General features: G+C 51.3%; 1 protein-coding gene across 1 annotated transcript in view; it reads left to right on the top strand.

Moving 5' to 3' along the window:
- The window catches only part of MOCOS (molybdenum cofactor sulfurase), a 50,202-nt gene extending 37,336 nt beyond the window's left edge, over window positions 1–12,866 (top strand). The window contains exons 12-15 of the mRNA XM_008261215.4: window positions 1,750–1,855; window positions 5,837–5,975; window positions 10,597–10,701; window positions 12,676–12,866. Of these exons, the coding sequence (XP_008259437.2) occupies window positions 1,750–1,855; window positions 5,837–5,975; window positions 10,597–10,701; window positions 12,676–12,828 (503 nt within the window). The 3' untranslated portion in view covers window positions 12,829–12,866. The remainder of the gene's footprint in view (window positions 1–1,749; window positions 1,856–5,836; window positions 5,976–10,596; window positions 10,702–12,675) is intronic.
- Window positions 12,867–25,336: the final 12,470 nt, after the last annotated feature.

Here is a 25,336-nt window from a genome sequence, read left to right as displayed (position 1 = left end):
TGGTTCACTCCCCAGATGGCCGCAACGGCCAAAGCTGGGCCAATCCAAAGCCAGGAGCCAGGAGCTTTTTCTGGGTCTCCCATGTGGGTTCAGGGACCCAAGGACTTGGGCCATCTTCTACTGCTTTCCTAGGCCACAGCAGAGAGCTGGATCAGAAGTGGAGCAGCTGGGACTTGAAACAGCGCCCATATGGGTTGCCGGCACCGCAGACGGCGGGCTTTACCCGCTACACCACAGCGCTGGTCCCCCCCCCCCCCCAATGGCATCTTAACTGATGCATCAACCCTCCTCCAAAACCCTTTTACTAATAGCATTGATAAAGTTAGCCATGGCTACCCCAGCAAATGAAGCCTAGTGATAGGTGGCCAGCAGTTCTGAAAGGACTTGAGATTTTCTTTGAAAAGTTTTTCCCCCTTTCAGAAGTTTTAAAACTTCCACTTACCTCTGAAATCAATATTTCATATTTGCCCAAGGACCAACAGCTCTACCTGATTGGATTCAGATCTTCCTGGGCCTACTGCTCTCGTTCATGCCCCTCTGCCTTGTTTTGCCTTGAGGAAGGATATACCTGCTCCTCCCCTCTGCCCCCCTACCCCAACCTCTCCTTAAGTGTTGCTTGCAAGTCTTCATTGCTTCCACTGCAGAATTTTATTGTGATTCTGTCCAGATGATTCACTTTTATTTAAAATGCTATTTATTTTAATCTGCTTGAAAGTTAAAGTCATCGAGAGAAGAGAAAGAGAGAAATTAATATTTTCTGTCTGTTGGTTCACTCCCCAAATGCCTGCAACAGCCAGGTCTGGGCCACACTGAAGCCAGGAGCTGGCATTCCATCCAGCTCTCCCACATGGGCTGCAGGGACCCATGTACTTGAGTCATCATCTGCTGCTTCCCAGGTGCATTCCCGGAAGTGCATCGGAAGTATAGAGCAGCTGGAACTCCAATGAGGAGCTCTAATATGGACTGTGGGTGTCCCAGTCAGGGTCTTAACGCCATGTGCCACAGTGCTTGACTTTAGATTATGTTAAATGGAATATTCTATAGACTGTGGGCATCCCAGTCAGGGTCTTGACCCCAAGTGCCACAGTGCTTGACTTCAGATTATGTTAAATGGAATATTCTGTAGACGGTGGGCGTCCCAGTCAGGGTCTTGACCCCATGTGCCACAGTGCTTGACTTTAGATTATGTTAAGTGGAATATTCTAGGAATTAATTTTCCTTTCTGCTTTTGAGAGGTCTGAGCCACGTGTAGGGCATTTTTGTTTTTGTCAGGGCACCACCTTTTTCTCTTGTAGAAGCAGAATCCACCTTTAAAAATGCAAGTCCAGGGGCTGGCGCTGTGGCGTAGTGGGTAGAGCCACCACCTGCAGTGCTGGCATCCCATATGGGCGCCAGTTCGAGTCCCAGCTGCTCCACTTCTCATCCAGCTCTCTGCTATGGTGTGGGAAAGCATTAGAAGATGGCTCAAGTCCTTGGGCCCCTGAACCCACATGGGAGACCCCGAAGAAGCTCCTGGCTTCGAATTGGCTCAGCTCCGGTTGTTGTGGCCAATTGGGGAGTGAACCAGCAGATGGAAGACCTCTCTCTCTCTCTCTCTCTCTCTTTCTCTCTCTGCCTCTTGTTCTCTCTCTGTGTAACTCTGACTTTCAAATAAATAAATAAATCTTTAAAAAAATAGAAGTCCAGGGAAACAGATTTATTTGCATTCCAAGAAAGCAACCCTTCTTCTCAATGCTCCATTATTTTCAGATCAATTTCCTGCCGCAACAGCCACCCTTTCTCTGGTGAATGAGGCACAGTACCTGCTGGTAAACCGCTCAAGTGTGTGGGAACTTCAGCAACAGCTAAGCACGAGGTAAGATCCCTTAGCTGAGGCCTGGCAGACAAGTATAACCTCTGCAGGCTGGTGCTGGCAGATAAAGCCATCCCATGTGGCTGCTGCACTTCTGATCCAGCTCTCTAGTGCACTTGGGAAAGCAGCGGAAGACAGCCCAAGTCCTTGGGCCCCTGCACCCACGTGGGAGACTCAGAAGAAGCTCCTGGCTCCTGGCTTTGGCCTGACTCAGCCCTGGCTGTTGTGGCCATTTGGGAAGTGAACCAGTGAATGGAAGATCTCACTCTCTGTCTCTCCTCCTTTCTTTCTATAACCCTGCCTTCCAAGTAAATAAACAAATCTTAAAAAAAAAAAAATGTAGCCTCTGGAGCTGGGCCTGGCCCCTACCTGGGGAAGAAAGACTTGAGAGTCACGGAGTCCATCTGAGTCCAGGACGCCAGGGCCCTTTCGGCCGGTTCCCACTGGTCTCCCTGACAGGTCTCTGTTACTTCCCAGTGATCCTTCTTAACAGCCTCAAGATCCTTAGAGGAGAATCCCAGCTCTCATTTTTAATCATTCCATTTTTTAGAAGACTTATTTATTTTATTTGAAAGGCAGAGTCATAGAAAGAGAGAGAGAGAGAGAGAGAGAGATCTTCCATCTGCTGGTTCATTCCCCAAGTAGCTGCAACAGCCAGGGCTGGGCCAGGCTGAAGTCAGGGGCCCAGAACTCCATCTGGGTCTCCCCCACTAAGTAGCAGGGTCCCAAACACTCAGACCATTCTCAGCGGCTTTCCCAGGCACATCAGCAGGGAGCTGGATCAGAAGTGTGCATCTGGGCCTGGAACCAGCGCTCCTATGGGATGCTGGTGTCAGAGGTGGTGACTTAACCCACGGGCCACAACCCACTGTGTCACAACACCAGCCCCTAATCATTCCATTTCTTAATGCTTGTTTTAAGTGAATTATCATCAACTTGACCCAATTTCTTGGCCAGCTCTCCCACTGTCCTCTGTCCCCAGGAGGCTTGCCCTACTTGACACAATTCTTTTAAGGGCTGAAAAAAGAGAGGTTATAAAAGCCTTTGAAGTTGTACTTGCACATATGCGATGTTTAATTTATAGGCTCCACCAGCAAAGCAGCCAGCACCCCTGCCTGCTGTCTCCTGCCCAGTGTTCACCCAAGGGCCCAGGCAGTGCTAGGAGGTCAGCTCTTGGAGGCCTTGGTTGGGCCAACCCCTTCATTGTTCTTCAGGGGAGACTGGACTCCCAAGGTAGTCAGGCAGTGAGGGGAAATCAGCCAGCTGTCAGGCCAGAGCCAGGCCAGGCAGGTTCCTCATTCCTGGCACACAGTCCAGAGAGGAGTGCGCACACACCTTGTGCACCGTGAGCCGAGCATCCTGTGAGTCTTGTGGGCCATGTGACCATGTGCCTGCACGTGCACATTCAACACACACAAATACAGTTTGATGGTGTGACCAAGGGCCCCTCCTGACTGCCTCAAGATGGGCTGTTTGCCGTAATTCCTGTTTATAGCATCAACTTGAAATAAAAATAAAGACAAATCTCTAAGCAAAAGGTTTCTTTAGGAACAGTACACAAGAATTGCAATTTCTACCGCGAAGACCAGAGTAGCCTCTGGGTGTGTCTACAGAACAAAGGACAGTGTTAGGGTTTTTTGAGGGGAAGGAAGAGGTTAGGAAAGTTCTTGTGAAAGAAAGGTCATTGCCAATATCAGTGCCTAAGATGAGCTGGTGAATTCTGATTGGCACATGTCAGTGGTTGCTAGGTAGGACTTGTAATCTTGGAGTTAGGTTTAGGCCTTTTTGGATTGTGTTTGTAAGATAATTTTTGAAACAGGTGTGTGTAACCTGAGTGTTGTTCTCCATAGCCTTTTGTTTTTGTTTTTTTTTTTTTTTTTTTTTTTTTTGTTTTTTTTTTTTGACAGGCAGAGTGGACAGTGAGAGAGAGAGACAGAGAGAAAGGTCTTCCTTTGCCGTTGGTTCACCCTCCAATGGCCGCCGCGGTCGGCGCGCTGCGGCCGGCGCACCGCGCTGATCCGATGGCAGGAGCCAGGAGCTAGGTGCTTTTCCTGGTCTCCCATGGGGTGCATGGCCCAAGCACCTGGGCCATCCTCCACTGCACTCCCGGGCCACAGCAGAGAGCTGGCCTGGAAGAGGGGCAACCGGGACAGAATCCGGCGCCCCAACCGGGACTAGAACCCGGTGTGCCGGCGCCGCTAGGCGGAGGATTAGCCTAGTGAGCCGCGGCGCCGGCCCTCTCCATAGCCTTTTAACTCCATTGCAGTTGGGTGTGACATGACTGATTCCTTTTTGTATAATCAACTTCTTTATTTTTTAAATATTTCATTTATTTATTTGAGAGGTAGAGTTAGTGAGAGGGAGAGACAGAGAGAAAAGTCTTCCTTCTGCTGGTTCACTTCCCAAATGGCTACAATGGTTAGAGCTGGGCCAATCCAAAGCCAGGAGCTCCCCTGCAGGTGCAGGGGCCTAAGCACTTGGGCCATCCTCTACTGCTTTCCCAGGCCATAGCACAGAGCTGGATTGGAAGAGGAGCAGCTGGGACTAGAACCGGTGCCCATAAGGGATGCAGGTGCTGCGGGCGGAGGATTAGCCTACTGTGCCACAGCACTGGCCCCAGTCAACTTTCATAATAGTCATTGGCACAAACATACCAAATTCTAGTGGGCCAGCTCCCCTTCCTTGGAAGCCAGAGCGTGATTGCAGTGCATGGTCCCTGGGTGATGATTGAGTTTTTCATTTTTTTTTAAATTTTTTTAAAAAATTTATTTATTTATTTGAGAGGCAGAGTTACAGACAGAGGGAGAGACAGAGAGAAAGGTCTTCCATCTGCTGATTCACTCCCCAAATGGCTGCAACAGCCAGAGCTGAGGCAATCCGAAGCCAGGAGCCAGGAGCTTCTTCCGGGTCTCCCACGTGGGCGCAGGCGCCCAAGCACTTGAGCCATCTTCTACTGCTTTCCCAGGCCATAGCAGAGAGCTGGATCAGAAGTGGAGCAGCCGGGACTTGAACCAGTGCCCATATGGGATGCCAGCACTGCAGGTGGAGGCTTAACCTACTATGGCACAGTGCCGGCCATGTTAAATGAGTTCTGATGAGACACTGGGTGACCCTCCTCCTTGGGTGCCTACAGCCCGACAGAGAGTAGGTCTACAGTTGTCAGGAGGTCCCTGGTATGAAAAGGTGGGAGGAGGGACAGGCTTGCTGCAATCTGGGTTCCTACCAGGGGCTATGTTTTCCACCAGCTGGTTTAGAGCAGGGCTTATGTATGGGGCAGGCAGCCATAGGTAAGGGAAACAGGGCCCAAGACTAACACCCAGGGCTGGGCCAAGTCAAAGTCAGGACCTAGGAACTCCATCCACATGGATCTTCAACATGGATGACGGGGCCCAAGGACTTGGGCCGTCTTCCACTGCCTTCCCAGGTGCTTTGGCAGGGGGCTGGGTGAGAAACAGAGCAGCTGGGACTGGAGCCAGCACCCTTATATAGGATGCTGATAAGGCAAGCAGCAGTGTAACCTGCTGGGCTACAGCGCTGGCCCCGTGTATTTATGCTATTTTAACACACAAAGGCAGTGTGCTTTTGAGGTCCTGGGCAGTGTCGCCTGTTGTCAAGTCTTTCACTGCTTGGGGCTGTCCCCTTTCCAGACACGGTATTTTCTCAGAAGCTTCTTCGCCAGAGTGCTGTCCACCTGGCTTCCCAAGCCCTTCACCTCTTCAGCTCAGACCTGCCCCCCCGCCCCGCCTCTCGTGGGCCTCCCTGGAGGTGGGACCAGATCTCAGGCTGTTGAAGGCTGTTTAGTCGGTGGGCGTCTCTCAACCTTACACTTGTGGCAGACGTTTGCTTCTCGCCATGCAGGCCTCAGGCCGGAGGGAGCTGATGAAGTGAGGCGTTGCGGGGCAGGAAGGTTGAATCATCTGGTGTGCCTGGTGAGGCCTGGTGTGCCTCGCTCTGCCACGCACGCTGTGGGTTTGTCTTACGCAGCGATGAGAATGGAAGGCAGGAATCATTCCCAATGCAAGACCTCATCTCGCGCTTCCGTGCCAATATCATTATCAGTGGAACAAGGGCTTTTGAAGAAGAGAATTGGGATGGAATCTCAGTTGGCTCCTTGCATTTCCAGGTAAGTCCCGAGAGGTTCGGCTCTCCTTCCTACAGGTCTCCAGCGAACACAGACCTCCATCTCTGAGCCGGAGGTGGCAGGTGGGGAGTCCTCCATGCTCTTGGCTCTTACCTACAAGATCTCAGCATGGTGGTGTCCTTGGCATCCTGGGGTACTTCCTGGAATGATCTATCCCTCACTCCCCAAGAGGTGGCCGCAGTCAGTTTCCCACAGGGAACAGAGACTGTGCCACCCACAGACCCTCGGGGGCTCAGTGCCATGTCTGAGCCCACCCTCTCATTTCTTGGAGCACTCATGTCTGTGTGAGCAGATCCTGGGGCTTTCTCTGGCAGGCTGCAGCTCGTGGAGGCGGCCTCAGAAGCCCGGTGGCCCTCAGTGCCATGGCTGCTCCTGCTCCTCGGCACACTCTGGCTTCTGCCCAGGTACAGCCTGGGGAGGAAGTCCTAGGTGGAGACAAAGCTCACAGACGACCTCCCTCCTTGGGTGTGAGGCTCTCAAGGTGTGAGATGGAAGAAAAAATTCTGAGGTTAAGATTTGCAGTCTTCCCACTGTTGACAGAAACTCACGAGGTTCGACTCTGTGGACCTCTGTGGGCTCGTCACCCCTTCCCCTCTCTGCTCCAGACCCAATCTTGAAGCAAGCCCACCTTTGTGCTGCAGCGCCGGGGCCCTTGCTGTCTCTCCTGCCTGGCATGTAGCCTTCTTTTGGGTCTCGGCTCCATTGTCATCTCCTCGGAGAGGTTGGCCCCGACACACCCGCAGTCACTCTCTGCACAGTGGCTACTTTTTCCTTGTGAGCATAGAAGGACGGGGACCAAGCCTGTCTTCTTAGATTTCCCTCAGTTTGCCTCATTCTGTTGCCTCCCTCCCCCTGCGACACACACACTTTTTAAATTTGAGGGGGGAAGGAGGGTGAGAGAGAGAGAGAGAGAGCGCAAGTGAGCGAGCCCCCAACAGGGAAGCCAGGAGCTGGGAACTTAGTCCAGGTCTCCCACGTAGGTGGCAGGGACCCAGCTGCTCCGGATAGCATCGCTGCTTCCCAGGGTGTGCATTAGCAGGAATCCTGAACGGAGCCAGGACTTGAACCCAGGCACTCCTGTATGGGCTGCAGACATCCCCTAGTGGGGTCCTAACTGCTGTGCTGTCCCTGCTCACTCTCTTCATCCTTCTAGTGTCTGTGTTGCTGTTTGACTCATTTTCAAATGACCATATATGCTAGCAAACACGTTTTTTTAAAATGTCAATTGCTGCGAGTAACAGAAAGAAAAAAAGCTTAGAAATGACGCTGCTGGCCGGCGCCGCGGCTCACTAGGCTAATCCTCCGCCTAGCGGCGCCGGCACACCGGGTTCTAGTCCCGGTCGGGGCGCCGGATTCTGTCCCGGTTGCCCCTCTTCCAGGCCAGCCCTCTGCTGTGGCCAGGGAGTGCAGTGGAGGATGGCCCAGGTGCTTGGGCCCTGCACCCCATGGGAGACCAGGAAAAGCACCTGGCTCCTGGCTCCTGCCATCGGATCAGCGCGGTGCGCTGGCCGCAGTGCGCTGGCCGCGGCGGCCATTGGAGGGTGAACCAACGGCAAAGGAAGACCTTTCTCTCTGTCTCTCTCTCTCACTGTCCACTCTGCCTGTCAAAAAAAAAAAAAAAAAAATTAAAAAAAAAAAAAAAAAGAAATGACGCTGCTTTACAAAAATTGCCTTCTTTGTGTTGGTGTTTGAAAAGAGTGTCTGGAAAATGCCCCGCCTTCTCCTGTTTGATTAGCTGTTTTAAAGGAACCTTTTGCCAAAGTGACAAGGTTTTTATTTAGTGGCGGCTGGAGCCTGGTCCCGGGCTTGCGGGTGCTGCTGGATCCTGGCAGCCGTTTGGCAGGTGCGGGGCCCAGGGGACCAGCGCTGCTGCAGGCAGAGAGGGTAAGAGGGTTCTGTAAACTCAGAGCCACACTGGGTCCCGCCCCATCTCAGGGGTTCTCACGTATGAGTGAAAGGTGTCACTTTTGAGCGTGACAGAGTGGTACACCTGGGCTGGGCAGAAATAGCATCTGGAATCATCATCAAATCCAGCTAAGGGGGCCGGCGCTGTGGCACAGTGGGTAAATCTGCCACCGAGATGCTGGCATCCTATATGGGTGCTGGTTCAAGTCCCAGATGCTCTGTTTCTGATCCAATTCTCTGCTGTGGCCTGGGAAAGCAGTAGAAGAAGGCCCAGGTGCCTGGGCCCCTGCACCTGTGTGGGAGATCCGGAAGAAGCCTCTGGCTTCAGATTGGCTCAGCTCTGGCGGTTGTAGCCACTTGGGGAATGAACCAGCAGATGGAAGACCTCTTTCTCTCTGTAGCTTTCCTCCTTTCTCTGTAATTCTATCTTTCAAATAAATGAATAAATAAATCTTAAAAAATAATCCAGCTAAGGAGCTGGATGAGAAAGTGAAGCCTGCAGGAGTCCAGGGTCCTGAGTCCCGGGTCAGCCGAGTGTCCTGGGAAGGGTCATGGGTCAGCTGAGTGTCTCAGGCAAGAAACAGGCAGGGCTCCTTTCCAGCCCATTTCAGCTGCTTAAGTGGCCTGGGCATGTTTTCTTTTAATTGTCTTTATTTTCATTTTATTTGAAATGGAGAGAGAGAGAGAGAGAGAGAGACAGACAGACAGACAGACATCTTCTGTCTTCTGGTTCACTCCCCAAATGCCTGCCACAACCAGAACTAGGCCAGGCTGAAGCCGGGATCCTGGAACTCTGTGCAGGTCTCCAACTTGAGTTCAGGGGCTCAGTGCTGGGGCTGTCACCTGCTGCCTGCCAGGGTGGGCATCAGCAGGAAGCTGGGTCAGAAGCAGAGTTGCTGAGACTTGGACCAGACACTGCCTAGGGGATGTGAGCTTCCCCAGTGGCGTCCTAACCACTGCAGCACACGCCTGCCCCTGCCTCAGAAGCTTGACCGTGAACCACAGGAGGTTCTGTTTCCTCTGGCTTAATGCCCACCAGCCAGAGTGCACTTAATAGGTACAGGCCAAGACATATCCAGCTTAGGTATGTGTAACTTCAGTACACTATTTCTATTTGCCCACGTGTGAGCAGAGAAGAAAATGATTAAAAGAAAACCAAGTATCTTTGCACCTTTTACGTGTGCATTGAAAGCATCTTGTCACTACTGGACTGTATGTTTTAGTTTTTTAAAAATCATTTATGTATTTAATTTATTTGAAAGGTAGAGAGACAGACAGAGATCTTCCATTTGCTGGTTCACTCACTGTCCAAATCCTCACAATAGCCAAGGCTGGGCCAGGCTGGAGCCAGGAGCCTGGAGCCAGGGGCCAGGAACACAATCTGCATCTCCCACATGCCCAGAGACCCAGGTACTGGAGCCATAACCTGCTGCCTCCCGGGGTGCACATTAGCAGGAAGCAGGAGTTGGGAGCAGAGCTGGGGCTGGAACCCAGGCACCCTGATATGAGATGTGGGTGTCCCAAGTGTCGTCTTACCTGCTACGCCAAACATCTGCTCAACATGCTTTCATTTTTATGTTTACATTTGTGGGGGATCCTCTCACTACAAAAGAAGTAAAAGCTCTGGGGCCAGCGCTGTGGCATAATAGGTAAAGCCCGCTACCTGCAGTACCAGCATCCCATATGGGCACTGGTTCGAGTCCTGGCTGCTCTGCTTCCGATCCAGCTCTCTGCTAATGCACCTGGGAAAGCAGTAGAAGATGGCCCTAGTGCTTGGGCCCCTGCACCCTTGTGAGAGATCTGGAAGAAGCTCCTGGCTCCTGGCTTCAGCCTGGCCCAGCCCTCACCATTGCAGCCATTTGGGGAGTGAACCAGCAGTTGAAGACCTCTCTCTCTCTCTCTCTCTCTCTGCCTCTGCCTCTCTGTAACTCTGCATTTCAAATAAATAAATACATCTTAAAATAAATAACTAAATAAAAGCTCATGGCAGACCATCCAGTACAGAAGTTCTGCAGTATGGTGAGCCCTGTTTTAAGAAGCTGTATCTTTTTTTTTTTTTTTTATGTGTGTGTGTGTTTAAGTGTTTACATCTGGATATATATACACACACATTACACACATATATAAAGTACCTGTGTAACCTCTTTTCTGCTCATCTCAATCATGAAAGTAAACACTTCCCCATTTTACATGCAGAGCTTTATGGATGAACTCTGGTGCCGCCAAGCTGTGCCTCCTCACACGTACCTGCTTCTCTGCTGTAGGGTTGAGGTGTTACTCAGCTGTTCCTGTATGCTAAGATGAAGGCAAATCCTGCGTGACTGTCTCCGTACTTCCGGTTCCTTCCCTGGGTGAATCTCCCAGAAGTCACACCACTGGGTGCAAGGAGGGTCTCTCTGGTGCCTTCTGCACAGTGGCAGTTTCCCGCCCCACAGTGTGCCCTTCTGGTTGGTTCTTTGCTTCCTTGGACTCTGCAAAACCACGGAGAGTCTCCGCTCCTCCTTGCCTTCTCTGCTGAGCCCTGAAGCAGTAGCCATTTGTCGAGCTGACCGCTCCATGGGGACGGCCCGGCGGTGGGGGCCTGGTGACGAGGGGCCACTTTCTGGCTCTGGGTGGTGAGGGCGCGGGCCGCGTCTGCCTATCTCCCCCTGGACAACCGAGCGGCAGCGCTGTCTTTTCCCTCCGCTTTGTTCTCCAGGTAGTGGGGCCGTGTCACAGGTGCCAGATGATCTGCATCGACCAGAAAACTGGGCAGCGAAACCAGGACGTTTTCCAAAAACTTTCTGAGAGTCGCAAGAGACAGGTAAGCGTGATGGCCGAGCCCCACGCCCGGCGTTGCGGTCTGGTACGCTACCGACACCAGAACCCAGAACCGGGCTGATGGCGGCGCCGAGACCTTCTCCCAAGCGGGGACTGCGCTGCCCGTTCCCAGGCTGCAGAGCCAGCGCTAAGGCTCTGCCCCTTTGTCTGTGTCCTCTCTGTTTCTCCCATTCCTTCCAGTTCCTTGTTCTTTGTTTGGTTTTGTTTTATTACATGTATTTTTTATGCTCTCAAATATTGTTGAAGAGATGTGAGTACAAAAAAATGAGTAAAGTAATTCTTGTTCTCTTGACAGTTATTTTCTTTACCAAAATTCTCATGCAGAGTATTTTACTGCAAGGGCCAGTCAGTGTCATTATCCTGAGCCTGTGAGCCCATCTTCTTGAGAGTAATTGTTAGCACAATCTGAACTTCTGTGTTTTTTTTTTTTTTTTTTAAGATTTATTTATTTGACAGACAGGGTTACAGAGAGAGGTGGACACACACACACACACACACACACACAGAGCGAGGTCTTCCATCCGCTGGTCCACTCCCCAGATGCTCACTATGGCCAGAGCTGAGCCAACCCAAAAGGAGCCAGGAGCTTCTTCAAAGTCTCCCATGCAGTGCAGGGGCCCAAAGACTTGGGCCATCCTCCACTGCTTTCCCAAGCACATTAGCAGGGAGCTGGATTGGAAGTAGAGCAGCCGGGACTCGAACCAGCACCCATATGGGATGCCAGTGCTGCAGGCCGGGGCTTTAACGTGCTGTACCAAGCGCCAGCCCCTTGAACTTCTAACACACTGATTCTTTAGTAAGACTTATTTTTAGGCTCATACTTTCTGTTAGGATTTCTTCCTTGTGAAGAATTCCAGGAAGACAAGTAAGTAGTGAGGCAGCATAGAACACTACTTGAACATTCACAGAAATAATGCAAGCATTCAGCCTATTCTCAATAATATTTGGCAGGTTAATTCATGCTAGAATGTTCTGTACTGTTTCTAGGGTTTCTTCAATGCAGAGCTTTGTTTCACAATATTTCACTTACATACATCTCCTTGCAGATATGGGAGAGATGTGAAATTTGGGGTGTTGCCTTTGAGTGTTGTATCAACATGACTGCCCACTTGTAGGGACCTTGAACCTACTCCATGGAGGTTGCCTGGGGGAGAGTTGTGTGGGCAGGAATACTGTGGTGAACGGAAGTAGTGTTTCTCAGTCACCGTGATCCCCATGCACCAATCTCTTATTTTGAAAATTTGAAACAATTTTATTTTCATTACTTTTATGTTGGGAATACGTTTAGGTGGAAAAGTTGCAAAGTGAGTACAGAGAGTTTCCATGTACTCTTCACCCACAAGTACACAAATCTGAAGGAATTAACTTGGCCCCAGCCCCAAAGCCTGGGTCCTAGAACCGAAAGGCGTCTAACAGACGTCGTTGTCAGCACCAAAGGACCGGGGACCATATCAGGTCCTCCCAGGGGACTTAATGGCTCCTCACACCCAAGGCAACCCTTGGGCAAACCATGAGAGTTCTTCATTTTGGACCTTCCGTCATCTTTCTTGTGGAGAACTTGGAGAACTTAACCTGCATCACTCATTCGCAAGGAAAAATGCAGAATTTGGCCTTTATCTTCCTTGCAAGGTTTTGTATCAGAGAACAGAGCGGAAATGGGCAGTGGTCAGAGGCTGAGAGAAGAGAGAAGATCCGGCAGCAGACAGCACAGGGCATGTGGGAAAGAGATAGAAAGTGCGTGGTCAGCAAGGAGGAGGCGTGGGCTGACTGCAGGGCCAGGACGCTTGGAGTGAGAATCTTCGGGCTCTGATCGTATGCTCCCCGTGTCCCACTACATCCTCCTGTATAAGACACAGCATGTATCACGGCCCAGTACATGCCTTGGGAGAGCTCTGGCGTAGGCACAGTGCTGTTTGTAACATTATCTTCACTGTTGCTACTGCTGCTTTGTTCCCAGGTGAACTTCGGCGTGTACCTGATGCACACCTCTCTGGATTCCTCTTCTCCGTGCTTCCTGTCTGTGGGATCTCAGGTGCTCCCCGTGCTGAAAGAGAACGTGCAACACCACGATTTGCTTGCTTCCGAGAAACCTCAGGATGTTAGCTCCTAATTTTCCACCCAGCACTCATTAAAGTTTCTCTGTTATGATCTCTGGTGCTGCTAAGACCCACAGCTTGGTTCAGCAGAGCTAGGAGTGCTCTCTCCTACTGACCCTCCCCTCCCCAACTTCTTACTCTGCACATTTGCACTCAGAGAGCAGTTCTGAGGCCTTGGGACTGAATAGGGCACCCACACCCAGCCAGGCGCCCCTATGCGTTTGAACTGAGATTGGTTGGAATCAGAGGAAACTTTTCATGAAGTCCACTGGGAATATTTAACTTACTCTAGATCCCTACTTGGCCATTTTCTTAGAAATTATCTGTGGTCTCTCTGCTCTGTACTGTGGAAGGGAGGAGTCCGTGCCCATTTGTCTCCCAGCTATGAAAAACTGACCCTCTCCTCCCTATACATGGTGGGGGTGAGTTTGTGCTCAGGGCCAGAGGACTTGTGGCCCCATTTCTGGATGGATTTAGACTCAGATACTCGTATTCAGGATAAGACACAAGCCAACAACCCCCTTCCATCCTGTCCTTGGGCCCCAGCCTCGTCCCCCCTGACTTATCGCTCCAAGGATTGTTCACAAGCTTGGAAGTTACACTCAAGGGTGGTGGTGCTTAGCAAGCAGGCATCCTCCCTTCCCCAGGCCTGTGGCGTGGTATTGGTCCATCCTCCCCCAGAACTCCAAGTCCCAATCAATAGAGGCACTTTGGAGCACATGGATACCATCTGTACCACCTCTGACCGGTGCCCCTGGAGCCTGCAGCTGAGTATGTCCAGTGATGGGAAACTCACTGTCTGTTGAAGTTACTCATCCCCTTGAGTTTTTAGAATGCTCCTCCCTGTTCAGAGCTTGTGTCTGCCTCTCTGTAACTTCCAGCCATGAACCTTGCGCCTGGGGAAGTGCCAAGCGAGCATGTCCACTCCACACCGCCTCTGCTGGTGTTCCCCTAAAACTAGGTGTCTGCCTGTGAGCCCTGGTCCCTTCAGCTCCGTCCACCTGAACCGTCGAAGGTGTCCAGTCACTTCTCTTCCCCAGGCTTCTGCCTACCACTGCCCGCAGTGCTTCCTAAACCCAGTGCCATCAGCCTCTCCACTGCTCATTTGTTTAGCGCACCAGGCTCAGGCTTCCCTGCTTCATCATTAGGAGCTGGTGGGATTCAAAGTCATGTTTGTTTCAGTATCTCATTAGTAGGATATTGTCTCCAGCACCATGTTGGATTTGAGATACGAGGCTGACCTCGTCTTGAAGATTGTGGAGATGAAGACTTGTGTTTGCACCCTTTTTGGCATGCAGAAGTAAGTGTAAGAAGCACAGCCCTGGCCGGCACTGTGGCTCACTTGGTTAATCCTCTGCCTGTGGCGCCGGCATCCCATATGGGAGCCAGGTTCTAGTCCCGGTGGCTCCTCTCCCAGTCCAGGTCTCTGCTGTAGCCTGGGAAGGCAGTGGAGGATGGCCCAAGTGCTTGGGCCCCTGCAGCCATATGGGAGATCTGGCATTGCAGGCGGCAGCTTAACCCACAGTGCCACAGTGCCACAGTGCCATCCCTGGAGGCTCATTTTAGGATGGTGTCTTCCTCTAGATCTAGCTTGGGTTTTCCTGTTGAGGACTGCAGACATGTGGCCAGGACTGCTACATAACTTGTAGGTTCCAGTTAAAAAGGCTGAAGCCAGGAGCTAGGAGCTCCATCTGGGTCTCCCACGTGGGTGCAGGGGCCCAAGGACTTGGCCCATGTTTTGTTGCTTTCCCAGGTGCATTAGCAGGGAACTGTATCAGAAGTGAAGCAGCTCAGACATGAACCAGCGCACATATGTGATGCCGGTGTTGCAGGGGATGGCTTTATCCACTGCACCTCAACACTGGCTCCATATTTTGTTATCCTCTGTGCAGTGGTTTAACCTTCAGAGTTCACGGGCATTTTATGATTCTGCAACAGAGGCTTCGAGAGGTCAAAGGAGCCGGAGAAGATCAGAGAACTTGAATATGGCAAGGATGGTGAGAGCCAAGGTCTGTCTCCTCACCACTCTGGCCACAGCTGAGGGGGACTTCACGTCACTTAATACTCTATCAAATTCCTAAGCAATCTCCTATTGTGTGCGCCTTGAGAGAGGAGGAAGCCGAGGCGAGGCGCAGAGCAGGTAAGCACGCGCCCAGGGCTCTGAGCCGCCAGGTGGTGTGGCTGTCGTGTGAACGAACGCTCTGCTCACCTCCCCCAAGGAGGGCCCCTGCTTTCATGGAAGGAATGGCTCTGCTTTTGAGTCATGCAAACACACGTTAAACGTAAGCATCGGTCAGTGATTTGCTCAGAGCCTTCCACTGCCCTGGGTAGCAACTGTGAGAGGAGGAGAAGCCACAGTGCTACGTCCCGTGAGCAGATGTTCTCAGCAGATGAGCTCAAGGCCCCGAGTATGGGGACATCCAGGAGAGACGAGGTCAGCACTGGGCAGGGGAAGGGAGAGGCACAGAGAGATGGCCAGGGCAGTGCCACCTCCGGGTGACAGGGCACTGTCCAAGCTAAAGCTGCCATGTCCACTTCTTCCCCCCACTGTCTCTGGCCCCCAAGATTTTTGGTGAGGGAAGAGACAGAAAGGGCTGTTTTGGGAGCACGGCCCAAGCTTTCGGCGTCGGGAAGCGAAGTCAGGCCCTGGAAGGCTGTGAGTGGCACTGGCTCATGACAGTGACTTGCCCTGGTCAGAAGATGCTTCTATACCCTGGGGAGGAGGTGAGTAGCACAGGTGGCCACAGGGATCCAGTGCATGCTGAGACCCACTGCTGGCGCTGGTGGTTGCTGGCATCCGAGGCAGGTCCTGGGGCTGGTGGCAGCTGCTGACACTGTCACTGGGCAGGAAGTGTTCCAAGCACCCGGGATCTCCGAGAGCCGCCAAAGTTCTCCTTGCTGCAGGAGAGTTTGAGTGCAGTTAAAGCAGGAGAAAAGCGGGGATCTGCCTGGCAGACGCCTGCAGCCTGCCTCCTCCCAGAGCTGAGCACGTTAACCCCTGCCCATCGCACCTTGCAGGTGTTCAAATCCTGGCGAGCACCCTCCACATGGCAAGGCACTGAATGCCTCTAGATCTCACCTGCAAAACGAGGGAAACCACAGCACTTAGCTCATTAAATTGAGGATCGGGCGAGGCCTTTGGGATTTAGCACAGTAGCCAGTTATGCTGGAGTGAGCCACGTCCACCATCTGGTGGCAGCACTAGGTAAGTGCAAATTTTGTGGAACTTGGTCAGTCCATCCCCCACACAGAAGGGTGGTGAGTCTCACGCTTCCTGTGTGGTGTGGACCAGATCTGAGCATGGCTTCTCACATTTTTAGAAAATTCTTTTTATTTATCTGAGAGGCCGAGAGCGAGAGCGAGAGCGAGCTAGCTCCCATCCACAGATTCACTCCCCAAATTGCCACAGTGGCCCCCCCCCCCCCCCCCCCGCCAGGGGAACAGAAGCCAGAGGTTGGAATTGGAGTCAGGAACCTACCCCAGGCACTCCCATGTGGGATGCTGGGCGTCCTAACTGCTAGGCTAAATGTCTGCACCCTTTAAAATGATTTGTTTATGTATTTATTTGAGAGGGAGGGAGAGAGAGAAGATTAAATGTTTCCCATCAAATCTAGGATCATTTTCTTTTTTTTAAAAAAAGCATTTTATTTTACATGTATGAAAGGTAAGTTCTTTTTTTTTGTAAATATCTATTTTATTTATTTGAAAGACAGAGTTACAGAGAGAGGTAGAGACAGAGAGAGAGGTCTTCCATCCGCTGGTTCACTCCCCAGATGGCAGCAATGGCTAGAGCTGTGCTGATCCGAAGCCAGGAGCCAGGAGCTTCTTCCGGGTCTCCCACGTGGGTGCAGGAGCCCAAGGACTTGGGCCGCCTTCTACTTCTTTCCCAGGCCACAGCAGAGAGCTGGCCTGGAAGAGGAGTAGCCGGGACTAGAACCGGCACCCATATGGGATGCCGGCGCTTCAGGCCAGGGCTTTAACCTGCTGCGCCACAGCACTGGCCCCAGGATCCTTTTCATTGCTGGTGTTGGGATCCTTTAAAAGTTAGTTGTTAAATTACTTCTTGAACAGATTACTTTTCAACCTACTTTGCGTCAGCCATTCTTTTTTGGTCTGTTATTTCTCCTAGGACACTATTTAGAAAAGATTTATTTATTTATTTGAAAGGCATATATATATATATATATATATAGAGAGAGAGAGAGAGAGAGAGAGAGAGAATGAGAGAGTATGCGAATGAAATCTTCCACTCCCCAAATGTCCACAATGGACATAGCTGGGCCAGTCCCAAGCCTGGAGCCAGGAACTTCTTCTGGGTCTCTCACATGGGTGCAGGGGTCCAAGGACTTGGACCACCTTCCACTGCTTTCCCAGGCCATTAGCAGGGAGCTGGATCGGAAATGGGGCAGCCAGGATGCAAACTGGCTTATATGGGATGCTGGTGTGGCAGGTGGTGGCTTTACCTGCTATGCCATAGCACTGTCCCTCCTTGTCAATGATGCTGTTTTAAGTTGGTTATTCTGTCAGGTAGATTCTCTCTCTCCTCCTTTCCCCTATATATGACTGGACACACACACACACACACACACACACACATCTCTACAGACAGAGGGTTTTAATATACCTAGACGCTACCGAGAACAACATCTGACTCCTTGGCACTCTGCATGGAACACGTTGGCATGGGAGAGTTGGCCCAGTCCCTAGGGGCCAGCCACAGCTTAACCCTTTCTCTTCCAACCCCTGAGCCATGAGCCCCAGAGTCGTAGACACAAGAGCCTGGACATCGAATTCTGCCTGTACTCTCCCCTGCGCATGGCTACCACTGAACACTTCCTCAGGCTTGGGGGTGCAGTGGGAGCCGCCCTTAAAAGGATGGTCTGGCAGAGACACACGTAGGTCCTAGAAACGTGTTATTTGGGCAGGGGATTCTGGGGCTCCTGGTGCCTGCAGAGCAGTGTAGGGAGGGCAGCTTGGGCTCCAGGCGGGCAGGGAGGTCAGGCCCTATGCATAGCTTCTTGTCCTGCAGGGAGGAGGGCAGGAGCAGGGCCAGAGTGAGGTGCCCAGGGCAGGGGCCCCTCTCGTTCTGGGCTAAGGGCACAACTGCTGAGGACTTTTCTGGAGGGAGGAAACTGCCCTGAGGAGGACCTACAGGAACTCAAGACACAAGCCATTCGCCCACTGGTTTGGTCTACACGCCACTAGGAAACACATTCTGCATACCCTACAGCACCAAGGGGCTTTCTGTGTGAACAGTCATCCAAGGACCGTGTCACCTGAGGAAAAACAGAATAGAAAGAAGAAACTTGAAGAACACAGAAACAGCGTGGTGGGAAGAAGAAAAATATGAAGAAAATAGAGCCAATAATAATAGGGAAATTATGGAAACAAGAGAAAGGTATTTTGAAAAGAAAGTTTGAAGAACAAAAAAGAGTACTTAAAAGTTAAAAACATAAACACTTCAATAAACAATTCAGTAGGTGGGATGGCACTATGGTGTAGAAGGTTAAGCCTCTGCCTGCAGTGCCAGCATCCCATGTGGGCACTGGTTTGAGTCCTGGCTGCTCTTTTTCCAGTCCAGCTCCCTGCTGGTACACCTGGGATGGCAGCAGACGATGGCCCAGGTACTTGGGCCCCTGCACCCGTCCTGGGAGACACACAGCAGTTACCTGATCATAGCAATCCTGAGCTCCAGACAGACACATGTTGCCGGTTCCTTCTACCCCAGAAGGGACGAGGTTCTGCTTCCTGGATGGTTCCCAAGCCCACCACCCTCCACGGCCCTCAGCTCTCTGCTCTGAAAGAACTTTCCTTTACCAAGAGAAAGGGCTCCATGTTTGCAGCTGAGTAGTTTCTTCATCTGCTTCTCATACCCATTGCAGGTTGGAGTTCCAGAGGTTTCTTTTTATTCTGAATTATCTTAGTCCCCAGTAATGCAATCTGGCAGTGCTCTCCTCAGTGCAAATGTCTTAAAACCTTTGTGAATTTTTAAACAAATCATATTAGGGTTTTTTTCCGTGTGTCAAACACTGTATCCATAATTCGTTTTCCTGGGCCCTGTTATGTGCTTCCACCCTTAAGGTTTTGAGAAGCTCTTTAGTCCAATCAGAGGACTTACTAGGCATTGCCTTGAATCTCTTCATCATCTAAACAAATGGCCTTACAATCGTAGTTCTGCGTTACTCGTTACCAAGGCTTTTTCTTGCTTTGAAGATCCTTTGCCGGTTGCACAGACAGGATAGAAGAAATTGTTTTATTTTGTAGTCAGTGAGTCGTAGACGCTCTCTACTTCCTCTAAATTCATCAGGCAAATGTATTTCCTGGTAATGTTAATATGAATCACCTAACGGATACTTCCAGCCTCCTGTGTATCGATCTTCTCACCCAAATCCCCAAGATCACTGGACACCTTCCCCATCTTGCAAATTACCGTCGGCAACAGCCTTGCCAATGGCTTCATTGCTACATAACGCAAGCTTTCTCAGCCTTCAGTAACACTTTTCTTATCACTTTTCCTGGGCTGAACCTTGCTTCTTCACGTGATAGCCTCTGGCCAGCATTCCAAGAGGGTGAGGTCTCTAAGGCCTGGTTTCAGAAGTCACACACCTTCACCTCCGCCATATTCTACTGCTCAGCTCAAGTCACAAAGCCATTGCAGGTGGGGGAAATAGACTCCACCTAGTTTTTTGAAGAGAGATGAAGGAGGAGGAGGAGGAAGAAGAGGAACACCCCCCACCCCCGCTGGGTCACTTCCCAGATGCCTGCAACGGAGCTGGGGACTCAGTCCTGGTCTCCAAGTGGCTTGTAGGGAACAAAGCACTTGAGCCAGCACTGCTTCCTCGGAAGAGTCTGCGTTAGCAGGAAGCTGGAATCAGGAGTGGAGTCGGGCTCGGACCCATGCACTTCAATACCGGATGCAGGCATCCCAATCAGCAGCTCCCTTTGCTACATGCTCGCCCTGACTCCACCTTTGAATGGCAGAGGTAGCAAAGTTAGAGCAGAACAGTGGAGTACAAGGGATGGGCGGATTGTTGTAGCCTTTTTGGCCAACAAGACTACCACACCAAGGCAAGTATGAGGTCATTGAATGAAGATACTTTGAAAAATAAAATTTTTCCAAACTTAACTCTTTCCCAGGAAATTGCTAGGGTGTATACTTAGAAAAAATGAGAGTGCAAGGCCGGCGGCGTGGCTCACTAGGCTAATCCTCTGCCTGTGGCACCGGCACACCAGGTTCTAGTCCCGGTCGGGGCGCAGGATTCTGTCCTGGTTGCCCCTCTTCCAGGCCAGCTCTCTGTTATGTCCCAGGAGTGCAGTGGAGGATGGCCCAAGTCCTTGGGCCCTGCACCCCATGGGAGACCAGGAGAAGCACCTGGCTCCTGGCTTCTGATCAGCGCGGTGCGCTGGCCGCAGTGCACTGGCAACAGGGGGCCATTGGAGGGTGAACCAATGGCAAAAAGGAAGACCTTTCTCTCTGTCTCTCTCACTGTCCCCTCTGCCTGTCAAAAAAAAAAAAAAAAAAAAAAAAAAAAGAAAGAAAGAAAGAAAAAATGAGAGTGCAAATCAACAAAGAAGACGGGTGACCTAGGAACAGGGACTCCCACATGAGAGAAAAATCAAGGAAGTTTCCAGGGGCACAGGGTTGAGAGCCATATGCCTAATATGAGCAGGAGAATGGCAAACTCCTGGAGACAGGTATCCAAGAAGGAGGGTCTTGGGAAAAATGTGCAACTAACATTATTGAGAGAGGGTTTTTTTTTTTTTTTCAGGGCTGTTGATGGATATGAGAAGATTTAACAAGCTGTTCAAGAAAAAATAGTCAAAAAAAAATTGAAGCAGAACTTAACTCCAGGAAAAACAAAAAAATTGTATAGGAAAGATCATGTAATCATGTCTCCCATTTCACACAATCATAATTTTTAAAAATATTTATTTATTTTGATTTGAAAGTCAGAGTTACATGGGGGGGGGGGGAGAGAAAGAGTCTTCCATCTGATGCTTCATTCCCCAATTGGCCACTATGGCGGGAGCTATGCCGATCCGGAGCCAGGAGCCAGGAGCTTCCTCCAGGCCTCCCATGCGGGTACAGGGTCCCAAGGATTTGGGCCATCCTCTACTGCTCTCCCAGGCCATAGCAGAGAGCTGGATTGGAAGAGGAGCAGCTGGGACTAGGACCAGCGCCCATATGGGATGACAACACTTCAGGCCAGGGCATTAATCCGTTGCCCCACAGCACCAGCCCCACATAATCATAATTTTTAAAATCACTAAAAAATCATATTGGGAGGATGGAGAAAGGGAAGTGTGGCCTTGACCCATGAGGTCTACACTGCCGGGATGGTGGTACAACAGTCAAGAAGCACCGGGGACAAGTTTCAGTGAACATGTCTGCTTTATTAGCGACCAAGCACACCTTTAAAAGGGCAGGCAGAGGGGGCGTAGCTAATTCAGGGCAACACTAATTCTATAGGATAGAGCCGGTATTGGCGCTGCTATGCTTCTCCAATCAGCTTGAAGGTCACATAACTAGGGTAGCTTTCCAGGTGGGCCTGGAAAGCAGTTTACCTGATTGGTGGGGGGTGGGGGAAATTTGCCTGGGGCTCCCGGCACCTGCAAGCAGTCAGGTTGTGGGGTCCTTCCCGAGAGGCCTGCTGTGCCATGCCCCCTCAACCTCCTGCATGGGCAGGGCAGGCAGACTCCCCGCCAGGTACAGGATCACTCACAGGGAAGTAGACTATGAAGAAGTCAGACTTCTCAGGCAGCATCATGGAAAGTCAGTTTATTACCTCAGAGGGGCAGACTAAGATGCAGTAATGCATTTGCATTATTTGGAAATGAGTACCTCTGGGAGTGTTTGTGTGGGGGCAGAGGTTGTAGGACAAGGGGCTTTTTTTTTTTTTTTTTTTTTTTTTTTTTTTTTTTTACAGGCAGAGTTAGACACAGAGAGAGATAGAGAGAAAGGTCTTCCTTCCGTTGGCTCACTCCCCAAATGGCTGCAATGGCTGGAGCTGCGCCAATCCGAAGCCAGGAGTCAGGTGCTTCTTCCTGGTCTCCCACAAAGGTGCAGGGGCCCAAGCACTTGGGCTATCTCCTACTGCTTTCCCAGGCCACAGCACAGAGCTGGATTGGAAGAGGAGCACCCGGGACTAGTCCGGTGCCCATATAGGGTGCCCGCGCTGCAGGCAGAGGATTAACCTAGTGCGCCATGGCGCCAGCCCCAGTATTTTAAGTTTTAAGATTAAAATTGAGTGAGACAAATTCCAATGCTAAAAGTTTTATAATTTAGTTGGGTAGGTATATTGGTAAATACCTATTCACAACACAACATGAAGAGTGCTACTTTAGGGGCACGTGTAAAGTTGTTTGAGACCATAAAGGAAATAGAGGCAAACCTTGTTAGGGCTGGAGTTGGCAAAGGCTGATCTTAGAAATGAGTGTGGCTTAGAATGCTTGTGCCCCAAACTGGAGTGCTCAGGTTCAATTCCTGGTTCTGGCTTCTGACTCCAGCTTCCTGCCAATGCAGATCCTGGGTTGCAGCAGTAATGGTCAAGTACTTGGGTTTCTGCCACTCATAGTGCAGGCATCTGGGGAGTAAACCAGTGGATGGGATCTCTCTTAAATCAAAAAGATAAATGAGTGTTGATGGATAAGTGGCTTTGGCTAATCAACCACATAGGAAAAAGCAGTCTAGATAGAGAAGATCTTGATGCACAAGTTCAGCTGTCTGTGAAAATGTAAGAAGTGTAGGGTGGCTTGAAAGCAGGCAGTGAAGTGGGGGACGACCAGACGTTAGCCTAGAGTGGGGGACAGGGGAAGGTCTTGGAGGGCCTTGCGAGTCACACTGAGGGGTTTGACATGCAGGTTTCCCCTAACGGGTGACACATCAGATGCATGTCTAGAATGATCACAAAAGGCCCTGGGGGAGCGAGGGGAAGACCACATTCAGGGTTCAAGGCTGGGGAAGGGAGGCTCATCAGAGAAGAGGCAAGGGTTGAGAACTATTTTGAAGTCTGAGCCAGTGACAGGTCAGAGTCACTGGATCCTCTCATGACGTCCACTCATTCTGCAGACATTTATCATGTGCCTTCTCTGAGATACGAGGCATGATGCTGAGTACAGCATGGTCCCTGCCCCAGGGGAGCTTTCTGTGTGGTGGGAGTGGAGAATGAATCCACAGAAGCCAGAGTGGTGATGCTCTAACTCCAAGGGCTTGAAGAGCAAGAGGTTGGGTTGGGGGCGTCACTGAGTGTGCTGTGCTCACCAGTGTGGGGGTGTTGAGCTGCCCAGAAAAATCAGGGCTGAGAAGGGAGGGAGCGGACCCCTCTGTGACTGTGTAATTGGATGCCACATGCTTGCAGGCTGGGCAGTACTGAAGCCGGGGAATCCAGAGGGGAAAATGTGGAGAAGACAAAGAGGAGGTCCGATCCCAGAAAGACACAAGAAGGAGCTGCCAAGGAGGGAGAACCCAAGGTGGGTGGAGCTGATGGGGCTGAAGGAGGAGTTCTGGAAGGAATGAGCCACTGCAAAAGATGCTGCTGAGAAAGTGGGTAGCAGGCTGAGGGGCCCCTGGAGGAGGTGGTTAGGTGGGCATCGGTGAGCTCGGAGTGGCCCTCCAGACACCGTGGGGTGTGGACGGGAGGTGATGAGGACACAGAGGAGGAGGAATATGGCTCTCTCCTTCAGATCTGTTAGGAAGTGAAGAGATATACCACGGAGCTAGAGAGAGCGAGAGCGAGCGAGAGAGAGAGGTGGGCTTCAAAAAGATGTCACCTATGAGATGCAAAACATACCTGCAAACAGAAGGGATCTGCTTCCTTGGGGCATCACCAAGTAATAAGCCTCGAGGGACAGCCTTTCTCTCTCTTTTTTAAAATTTACGTGTGATAAGTCAAAGAGACAGTGGGAAGGTATAGTCAGCTACAGAAAGAAGGGTTAGGAGAGTGTCTAGGATGTAAAAGGGAGGGCTGAGGACCCTTGCTGCTTGTGGTATGCACTTTTATACATAGTGTGTTCAAAAGTCTCACTCAGACTGGGTCATTGCAGCTTTCCTGGTGGGGTCTGGGTCCCTCAGAATACAGTGTTGCAAGGTAAGCTTTCCTGGAACAGCCTCTGACAAGGTCAAGGGAGTCAACTGGGCAGCTTCTCTGTCCTGTTCCGGTGATTCCCTCTGCCTGAGACCCACGCTTTTAGTTAGAAACCCTTGCATGCCTCATCTCATCAGTGTTGGCTACATAATTTCAGGTCCAGTACACACTGGCAACTAGGGGATCTTGTTAAAAAAAATTGTTAAGAATTTCAAGATGGCAACAGCAGAGCATCAAACCAGCTTGAGTCTAAGGTTGTGTATCTGGAGCCCTGACTGTCTGGGTGAGGAATCCAGGGCGGAAGAAAGAAGGCTGGATGAGCGACAGAGCCTGGTCCCAGGGCACGTAGGGAGGGACGGACCCTGGGTCCAGGAGTAGGGCTTTGGGCAGGAAGGAAAACAAGACTCTGATCATCTCCTGGATGGGGGAGATGGAGGATGGCAAAGGACACAGATTGGGGAGGGGGGATGCAATCCAGGGTGAAGGACTTAGGCCGGAGGGGAGGGCACAGGAACCCTGGCAGAGAATCTGAAATTTGCTAGCAGGAGCTTGTGTTTTCAGGGGGTCTTCCAGGAAAGCTCATCTGGCAACATTGTACACAGAGGGGGCCAGACCACCAGTCAACCCAGGAAAGCTGCAAAAAGCCGGTGGGAGTCACTATGTCTCCGGAATAAGAGCCCTGGCTCCTTTCCTACACCCTGGACTGGCCTCTGACGCTGGCTGTAGCAGTGCTGCTCAGGAAGGCAGTTTCTTCATGGACTGCACCTTCTCATTCTCTCTTCCACTTGTCGTGGTAAAGCTGTCCTTGAGCAGCTCTCCCTGGAGTTTGATTTATTCAGCAATGCGCTAAGTGTAATGCCTGCTGGGTGAACTTCCAGTGCGTGCTGGAAAGAGATTATTAAGTGAACAACCTACAGGCAGAGGAGAGTGTGTGGCATGGGAAGCTACACTGAGCATCTCTGGGGCGTGGAAATAGGTCACAGAGCGGCCCCACTATCAGGAGGCATTTGGCAGATGGGAGCAAGCCAGGGACCCGAAGGCCAGGTGGGGCTGAGGGAGGGGTGTGGCAGGGAGGCTCCTGAGGTGAGGGGTTGGGATCCAAGGTACCACAGCCACCAGAAACGGGGTGGCCAGGACGGGCTGGCCTCCTGGGGAGGAAGGAAATGGACAAAGAATGTGGGAGCCAAGGAAGCTGGGGTTAAAGAAGCAGCGTTCTTGGGAGATGGCGGGGTTGGTGTGGCGCCTTGTTGAGGGGACTCATTCAAAGGGTTAGCAGCAACAGCAAGGAGAGCCGGGTTTGGCGGCCGCGAGAAGAGTCGTGTGTGCTACTGCTGCTGCTTCTCAGACCGGGCGGGGAGAGGGGATTGTTGAGAGGGAAGGACTGCAGATGCAGACGAAGCCGTTAACTCTGGCCTGCGAGCTGCTTTCCAAAGCGGGA

This window comes from Oryctolagus cuniculus, chromosome 10 (assembly GCF_964237555.1).
Source record: "Oryctolagus cuniculus chromosome 10, mOryCun1.1, whole genome shotgun sequence".
Classification (NCBI taxonomy): domain Eukaryota; kingdom Metazoa; phylum Chordata; class Mammalia; order Lagomorpha; family Leporidae; genus Oryctolagus; species Oryctolagus cuniculus.
The sequence above is the reverse complement of the archived record's forward strand: the minus strand, read 5'-3'. Positions and strand labels throughout refer to the sequence as shown.